The following is a 9,304-nucleotide window of genomic DNA, read 5'->3' on the forward strand; positions in this document are numbered from 1 at the left end:
AAACCAAAACACAGTAGAAAGGTCCAGAGGAGGGTTTTTGGAAGCTGCTGGGATCCTGTGAATCCTGCTCCACCTCGTCTACAGGCGAGGGGGGAAATCTCTTTCCCATTACCTCAAACCCTGGAAAAGGGCTCAAGGGATTACCAAGAGAGCTCACTTTGGGTCCATCCAATTGGGTGGACACCACATCTGTCTCACACTGAGAAATATGAAGGGTTGGTCGGCTAACTGCTCTGAGGACAAGGGGGAGGTTGCCGCTATGCTGGAATCAGCATACACAGCCCACACTTTGAACTGATGGGGTCCAGGACACGCTTGAAGCGCTCAAGAGAAAACTCCAACACCTGCAAATCTCAGCGAGCTCCAGCACCTGTTTAGGAAGAACTTGCTACCCGCATTTTCTTTCCTTCTTCCAGGTGCTCCAACCCAGGAGGGGTCAGGACAGGTTACAGAGGAAAAAGCGGAGCTTCGGATGAGGAAAGAGAGAAGCAGCCCACGGCACCCAAACTCCCTTCCTTGACTGCAGGCTTTCAGCTGGAGCACGCCTGAGCGGGGGAGGCAGGAAGCTTCAACTTCCAACAGGCTCAGCGTTCTGTTCTGACGTGAGATTGAAGGCTTTAATTTTGAATTGACGTTATGTTTTGTAATCTGAAGTGACCTCAGGACTTTTTATTACCTAGGTGTGACAGGAGAAGGCTTAGGCCCACCAGAGTTTTCATCCGGAGGCAGAGGCAGAGCTAACCTTACAAGCTGATACAAAGGGCCAGTACCATGATGAATGAGCACCCTCTGTCATTGGGCGGGGGGCGGTGGCAAGTACGTGCTGCAGACAGCTAGAAGGAAGTGTGGATCTGAAGCTTGTTGTCAAAGCAGCTGGAGATCAGGGAATCACAAAAGTCTGGATGGGGGTCTGAAACATGACATCTCCCACATATAAGAAGAGAGGCTGAGGAGCCGAGCCTGGGGAATCCCAGCATTTATGACTGAGAAGGAACAGTGAGTGGGCAGGGAGAAAAGGGAGGGTGGTGTCCCTGAAGAAGAGGGAGTGAGAACTTCCAAACTCACGGAGTGCCAGGGGCTGCCAAAGGTCAGGTTAAGTCTTTTCTCTCACAATAGGCCAAATTTCATTAACAAGATAAACGACATTTAGACCCCAAGAGTAAGTGAAACCAAATACAATTATCCAATCACCACATTAAAGATACATATTGAAAGATTTATGAGAGCACATGAACTGTGTCTAAGAAAACTCCTATGAATACACCCACCCAAGAATACAAGTTTCACAGATTAAGAGTAATTAACAAGATATTAAAAATGGATAGAATCCACTTTTACACCCTCTAGAACAAGGTGAAGGACTAACAGCTATCAATCATCATGTCAATGTCAAGGCCAATGAAAGGAAATAGGTTTTGACTCAGACAGTGTCTAGGACATCTGTTGCTCAGGCCCTTTTGATAACAGCCTTGTAATTTTCCTCGGGGGAACCTCTCTCGTCCACGTGGTTCAGTTGAGCCTGAGCCCTCCCACAACTCTAGCTCTGGGGATGATCCAAGTGGTTAATAAGGGCACTCATTCCCCGGGAGGCAAGCCACCCCAGGTCTAGCTGGCACCAATGAGAAACAGAAGGTCTCTATTTGCTGAGGTTATGAAACTGGCGGACTAGAAGCTTGAGCTGCTGGCAGCAATCTTAGCTCCCATATGGGGAGAGCCTGCCTGAGAACTAAACCAAGAGAACTGGAGAACAGGGACAAAAAGAGAGCCCTGATGACATCATTTGAGCACTTTGATCCAACCCCGCCAGGAGTTTCACCTTATATTTTTCAAAGACACAAGCAAAAAACCTACCGTTTCTTCTTAAGCCAGGTCTGGGGGGGTGTTCTGTCACTTGCAACCAAGTGCTGCTGACTAATACCAGCAGCAATTTTAAACCAATAATAAATCAAAAAGAAAAGCTCCTGCCTCCTTGTAAAAGTCTCACCTTCCTCTAGGATGTTTCAACCCATAATTTTCTTCCCTCCCTCTGATTTTCTAAGCAATTACTGTGTGCCTACTCAGGCATTCAATTACTCACTCCCTTCTATTGTTACTCATATGTACATCATGGCTTTAATTTAACTAGACAAAGATCGCCAAGGATGAACTAGAATTCTTTCTATCTCTGATGACAGCTTCTATCATACGAAAAAAAACCGACCAATCACGTCTGAGAAATGAAAGGTAACTACAGATGGTATGCATCAGAGTAGAAAACATACCTTTACTGGAAAGGAGCTTTAAGGGATGTTGGTTAAGATCATGCCAATTCATTCAGTCATCCATCCGTCAAGTATTTATTTGGCACCTACTGGGGACCAAGCACTTTTTAGGTGCTAAGAATATATTTTTAACAATGAAAGGTTTCCCACCCACAAAAGACACCTATGTAAAACAGAGTGGCAGGAGGTAGCTGGGAATAAGTTTGGGAAACACTGAGGATCACAGTTTATGTTGGAGCTCAAACCAGGCCAGAGGCTGTCTCCCAACTCTTAGGCCAGGTCTCTGGCTTCACCTATTACCTGCCTTGGCAAAGAACACACTCAAAATAGAGGCTCCCAGAGGTCACATGACTCACCCAAGTCAAATGGTTTACAATAGACAAGCTCCTCCCTGCCACCCGCACCCCAACGCAACACACTTTAGTCACGGCCATTAGTCCCCATCCTGAGGGCCTTCCCAATGGGTTAGGATCCAGCTCTGCTTTTGTTTGATCATAGTTCCCAAGGGTTCTCCAGAAAGTACTTGGCTTGACTTAAAAGAAAATTAAATGTTTTTATAACACTTCCCTCCCCCAATTCCAATTTTCTTTCTCAAAATTTGGATGAGCATACAAATAGCTTATCAAAACGTAGCAGCCAATGCCACTTATACTGAGAGGAGGAAAAAGATACTAAGGAATTCTCAGCTAACAATGATCTTCTCAGTCCTTTTATTCATTGCAATTAGTAAAGTTATTAACAAGTTGGTAATATTAACTGTATGATGCAAGTATTCTATTTCAAGAGTTTATTTCAAAATAAGGACTAAAGGCATAAAATAGTTGGTAATAATAATACCAGCAGTAGTTACTATCATTTAATGAGAGTCTGTTAGGTGCAAGGAACCCGGCAAGGTGCTAATCCTCACCATCAGCTCTGCAAGGAAAGTATTCTTGCCTCCATTTTAAAGATGAGGAAGCTGACGTTCAGAGAGGTTTAGTGTCCTTTCTAAGATCATACAAAGGACAGCCCAGGCTGTTTGAGAGACCATAAAGAGATGTGCTTAAGAGTACCTCTCTGGAGATATAACTGCCTTGGTTTGAAACCCAGCTCTGCCATGAACTAGCTGGATTAACTTGTGCAAGTGCCTCAGTTTCATCACCTGTAAAATGGGGAGAACAATAGTACCCATCTCCCAAGCGCGATGTTGTGAGGATTAAATGAGTTAATATATGTAAAGCAGTTAAGAGAGTGCCTGGCAGCTGGTAAGCCCTATGCATTAGCTATTGTCATGATCATTAATACTGGCACCAGCATTCAAACCCAGATCTGCCTAATCTTGCGGCTCCTCTTTTCCACCGTGCTGTAGAAATTAACTACAGGCAACAAATTAGTGGCATGGAGCCAGATATCTCCACCTCCTGTGCCACCTGTTGGCATTCTTGCCCTCGCATTTCTTCTGTCTGTTCCAAACTTTAAGACCTGTGGCCACGTCAAGATTGACAAATGTCTTTCTTTTGGTAAATAAATAACCAGGCGTGGAATACATGAAATGAAAAATTCCAACAACTGAAGCCTTTAAGTCAGCTTCACACTGCAGGGGTGTTAAACAGCTAACCTAAAATTACTCAAGCCCACAAAAAACTTCTTTCAGCAATGAGACACTTAGCTATGCATGGATGCATTCACTATATTATGTTGCAACACATGAAACACAGAACAGCAGGTGGTATAATATTATATACATATTCCACACTTACAAGTCCGGGGCACTTTCTCACCCTTACTTTTAAGACTCACTTTATTCTAGCTCCTAGAACCAAGAACTACTAAAAGCGTACACTTAGAAATCATGCCATACAATTTATTCATTCATTAAACAAATATTTAGACTGCACACTCTGGCAGGACCCGGCGCTGTGCTTGGGCCAGGGGTACAGTAAACAGACAACACCCTCTCTTATGGAGCTTACAATCCAGCACGGGTACAGACTTCAAGCAAATGTATACCGTGGCATTTCTAAAACCCATCCTGTTAATTTGAAAACCTTTACAACCGCCTACAAAAAATTTTAAAAGATTAAAACAAGGAGATAGATTTCAAACAACTTGAAATATAGCTTATCTCCCAGTCGCTATAGACGCAATTTTTAAAGTGGTGTTCTCTTGTCTCTGCACACGTTTATGATTAAAAAAAACCATATTAGGCTGTCAATACTGACACAACTATCCAACCTAAATCAAAGAGGCATTTTATTTAAGACAATGTTGAAAGTATACATCCAGAGGGGCACAAAATCTATTAAACCTGGGTGCTTCCACCCTCCCAAACCTGTTGCTTGGCCCCTCTTAAGAGTTAACCGTCTAACGAAACCACTTTACTGTATATTAACTAAAAGCAGATCAAGAAAGGCCAGGCTTGTGTGATCTGGGGTCTAAATTACTAGCATATCACATGACACATAGGGCTTGTGCTGGCTCCCAAGAGGTCGGGTGCCCTTGTCCTGGTCACATGATGGGGCCCTAGCCTCAGCTGATCTCGGGACAGGGAAAAGTGTCTGCAACTGCCAAGAAATCTCTCTTATCAGCGTGTGCACTTCTACCAATAGATCCTCTATGGACTAAGTGAGGATGTACAGCTGTCCCAAATAACACAGCAAAAGTGAAAAAAAAAGAAAATCCCCTTTCACACATAAGTCCTTTAAGTTTTGGGCCAATACACTCTCCCCACTGCAAATTCGCATGCAAAGAAACACAGACCTCTTGGACAAAAGTTTTGAAAATGGAGAAGGAACGGGATTAAGAAGATAAAGGGCCTCTGTCAAGGTGAAAAGATTAGGAGGGGGACACCTGAGGAGGAAAACTGTAGGAGCGCCAGGGAATGAGAGTTTAGGAAGGGGAAGAGACATAAAGCCTAGGTCCCGGCAGGGGCTTCGCAGAGGAGAACAAGGCCTGAGGGGGAAAGTCAAATGACTTGGGGACCCTGTAGAAGGCACCTGGAGGGAAAGGGAACCTGCAGAACGAGGGCCTATGCCCCCAAACCGTCGGAAGCATGAGATCTCGACCCCAGGGACTGAAAGCGGGGCCCGGGGAGGAGATCGAACTCTCGGCGCCCCCAGGGCAAGGCCGGGCTCTGGACCTGTCCCCGGGCTGCAGGGAGGATGCTGAGGCAGGACAGAAGAGCGCCAGGGCTCGGGGCGCCCCGCGGCTCGGCGAGGACAGGGGCTCAGGGTGCCGCGGGGTCGTACGGGCTCCCGGCGCCCGCACCGGGGCCCGCGCGCCGCTACTCACCTCTCCGAACTGGAAGGCGGACACGATGGTGACAACGACGCCCACGAAACAGACGTAGAGCCCATACCTGTGGGACAGGCAGGTATAGGTCTGTCGCTGTAAGAGCTTGAGCAGCATCACCCCGGCCGCCGCCACGCCACGCCCCGAGGAGCCGGAGCCGCCGGCGCCGCCGCCGCAACACGCCGCCGATCAGCGGCCCCGGCCGGGCCGCCGCGCTCAGCTCACAGCCTCCGGCCGCCGCGCATTGCAGCCCCGGGGACCGACGCCGCTCGGCTCCGCGCCGCGGCCGCCGCTTCCGGGAGCCGGGAACCCACGCCCTCCGCGCGGCTGAGGCGGACCCGCGGCCCACGAGGCGGCCAGCGCCGCCTGGGTCTGGCCCAAGAGGCGGTGGCGGCGGCGGCGGCGGCGCCGCCAGCGCCACCTGGAGGGCGGAGGGGCGGAGGGCAGGCGCACGCCCTCCCCGTCTGCGCGTGCGCGGCGGGCCGTCGGGCTCGGCTCGGATCCGCGGACTTGGTTGCGCAGGCCGCAGACGGCGCTAAGATGCTGTAAACCCTTCTGTGCACAAAACCCTTTCTGCGCGGACAATAATTGGGAAACTATGATTTCTCACCGCGCTAAGAGGAAATGCCGTGCGGGGCTCCTTTCCCCTCTCCCTCACCATATTGTTTGAAAGAGGTAACCTTTGGGCTAAATGTGCCAAAACCAATATTCATCGATGCATTTGTTTGTTAAACATGTGTTTAGTGTCCGGTGCCTGACGTAGTGCTTGGTGTCGGGTATTCGAAAATGAACTAGACCTGGCCACTGTTCCCGGAGAGTCGAGTTGGGGAGATAAACTCATAAACCACTAAGTACAAAAAAGTTATTCTGTGATAGAAATCATCCGATGTGCCGGAGGGGAACCAACGCAGGGGTGGTCAGTTAGTTCTACTTTGGCACCGGGTGGTTTCTAGGAGGGCTTCCCCTCGGCGCTTCTTATTTGAGAGTTTTTTTCCTCCCCATATCCCCTTGTTAATATGATTTTTGTCTTAAATTTAGTCACCCTGGGAAAGAATACACTTCCCCAATGTTGTCATCATTCAGAGCAATTTTTAAGTTATCTTCAAAATCAGCTTCAAGAAATACTCAGAATATACACCCTCTGCTTGATGGTTAGGCGGAATTAACAGACTTGCAAAAGAGATTAACTTCCCTCCAATCCAAGGTGAGGTGTTCATACTTTTCAGTCAATTCTTTTTTTTTTCTTGAGGAAGATTAGCCCTGAGCTAACATCTGCCACCAATCCTCTTTTTTTTGCTGAGGAAGACTGCCCCTGAGTTAACATCCATGCCCATCTTCCTCTACTCTATATGTGGGATACCTGCCACAGCATGGCTTGACCAGTGGTGTGTAGGTCTGCACCTGGGATCCGAAGCCCCAGACTTGGAAGCAGAATATGCGCACTTAACCGGTGGGCCACCAGGCAGGCCCCTACTTTTCAGTCAATTCTTTTAATCCTTCTTCAGGAGAAGCTGATACATGCTATGCATACATGACAGAGATTGTGGCTGTTGTACAAGACACTTCTACAGTTCTGAGGTCTTTTCAATCATGACAACAGATATAAAACCATCAGGACTCAACAGGACTCTTAGGACGTTTGTTTCCCCAAAAGTGATAGCCAACATTTACTTAGTATCTACCGTGTGCTGGGCTCATCTACTCCTCACAACAACTTTGTGAAGTAAATACCATTATTATCCCCATTCTACAGGTGAAGAAACCGAGAGACAAAGAGGTTAAAAAACTGTCAAATATCACACAACCAGAAAATGACAGAACTGAGATTTGAACCTGTTCCTTAGGCTCTGGAACAGGGCTGGGATCAGGGGGGAGGTGAGTCCAGCAAGTGCAGGGTTAGATTCTGCCTCCATTTAAAATTCTAATATTTTATTCTTCATGTATATTTTGCATTAATTTTGGTCTTTTAAAATATTGCATTAAAATATTATTGATCTTCTTTAGTGAGTTTTGGGTTTTCTCTTAAATTTTGTTCCCAAGGCAAGTGCCTTGCTCTCCTAGTCCTGGCCCAGCCTGTGCTTTGCTCTAATGCAAGTTACCCTTAAAACTTTTTTCTATCTCTTTATGCTCCAACCAGAAGCCCCAAGGGTGTCAGGAGTATTGTCATAGTGCTTTGCTCTAGAGAACTCGCTCTTGCTCACTCTCTCCCTCTCTCCTGAGCCATATGGTTGAACTTGAGTAAAATAAGTGTGGGTGTAATGCAATACACCTGTCGTAGCTACCTTACAGAGTTATTAGGAAGGTTCAGGAAAATAATGCATGAAAGTGTTTAAGCGTCTGGGACATTTTAAGCACTGGGAAAAGTTAAGAAAACAATATTTAACTTTTTCTATAAGCAATGAGGCTTTCAGCAGAATGAACTGATGAAATATGCCCTTCACGAAGATTAATCTAGCAGTATGAAGTTTGTGGAAAGGATTGTAAATTCCCAGTATCTGAACAGTGGAAGAAATACAGTGGCCTCTTGATTATCTGGAAATCTTGTATCTGGCAACATAAAAGAGCCAGAAAAAAACAAGAAAGCGAAAAGATTGTCAGGAACCTACTGAAACGTAGGAGTTTTGCTTTTAGGAGAATCTTTCAGTCTCTCTTTCAAAATCTGGTAAATATTATTCTGAGAACTTCTGTTATCTGGGTTCTCAGTCAATAGCAGAGAGAAAAAAACAAATCAGGAGTTCCCTTTCCTGTCCTTCCCCCAAGCAAGAAGCGATTGTCAACAGACAATCTTGAGGAAAAATGAAAGAAAAACCACATTAAAAAAAGAGTCAAACTGGTTCAAAAAGTATAACTGTCTTGGGAGGAATAATGCAGATGAGGCAAGAGCAGAGAGATGCAGCGGAAGCAGCAGTATCTCTCAGAACAATAGGATAACAGCTCATGTAGTGCTGAACCCAATCTTTGAGAAAAGTCAAGTTATGTATAGTGTTTATTCATCATTTATAAATGAACACTCTGTGCCGGGCATTTTACCAAGCACTGAGGCTAACTAGTAATGACCTAGGTACCCAGAGGAATGACCTAGGAATACATACTCCCTGCTGTCCTGGAATTTACACTCTAGAGGGGCAAGTAAGTATTGAGTTAGTATTGTGAGGGGAACTAACCTAGCCTGGGAGGTCAGGGAGTGCTTCCTGGAGGAAGTGATGCTGAAGCCAAGGCTTAAGGACTAAGCATGGATGGGATGAGCAGGAAGGGAAGTACATTCCACGTAGGGCTGGCATGCTGAAGGCTCTAATCTAAGGCAAGAGGGGCTGCAGGTGCAATGAGATGGAGCTGGAGAGGTTGGCAGGGCCTTGAAGGCCATATTAAGAATAAATAAAGGACTTGAAGGGCCAGCCCAGTGGTGTAGTAGTTAAGTTCAGCGTGCTGCACTTTGGCAGCCCAGGTTCACAGGTTTGGATCCTAGGCGTGGATCTACACAACTCATCAAGCCATGCTGTGGTGGTGACCCACGTACAAAATAGAGGAAGATTGGCACAGATGTTAGCTCAGGGGCTAATCTTCCTCAAGCAAAAACAGGAGGATTGGCAACAGGTATTAGCTCAGGGCCCATCTTCCTCACCAAAAAAAAAAAAAAAAAGAATAAAGGACTTAATCCTAAAGATAATTGAGAATTTTGGTGAAAACTGAAAAGTGGCATAATCAAATAGGAATTTTGAGAATCATCATGGGGCCGGCCCTGTGGCTGAGTGCTTAAGTTCGTGTGCTCTGCT

General features: G+C 46.4%; 1 protein-coding gene across 2 annotated transcripts in view; it reads right to left on the reverse strand.

Annotated features, from left to right (window-relative positions):
• GNPTAB (N-acetylglucosamine-1-phosphate transferase subunits alpha and beta) overlaps nucleotides 1-5,910 on the reverse strand; it is a 75,114-nt gene extending 69,204 nt beyond the window's left edge. For both annotated transcript variants that reach the window (XM_014835021.3, XM_070507158.1), the window contains exon 1: nucleotides 5,532-5,910. In XM_014835021.3, the coding sequence (XP_014690507.2) occupies nucleotides 5,532-5,648 (117 nt within the window). In that variant the 5' untranslated portion in view covers nucleotides 5,649-5,910. The remainder of the gene's footprint in view (nucleotides 1-5,531) is intronic.
• Between the last annotated feature and the right edge of the window lie 3,394 nt (nucleotides 5,911-9,304).

The sequence above is a fragment of the Equus asinus genome, chromosome 4, assembly GCF_041296235.1.
Source record: "Equus asinus isolate D_3611 breed Donkey chromosome 4, EquAss-T2T_v2, whole genome shotgun sequence".
NCBI classification, from domain to species: Eukaryota; Metazoa; Chordata; class Mammalia; order Perissodactyla; family Equidae; genus Equus; species Equus asinus.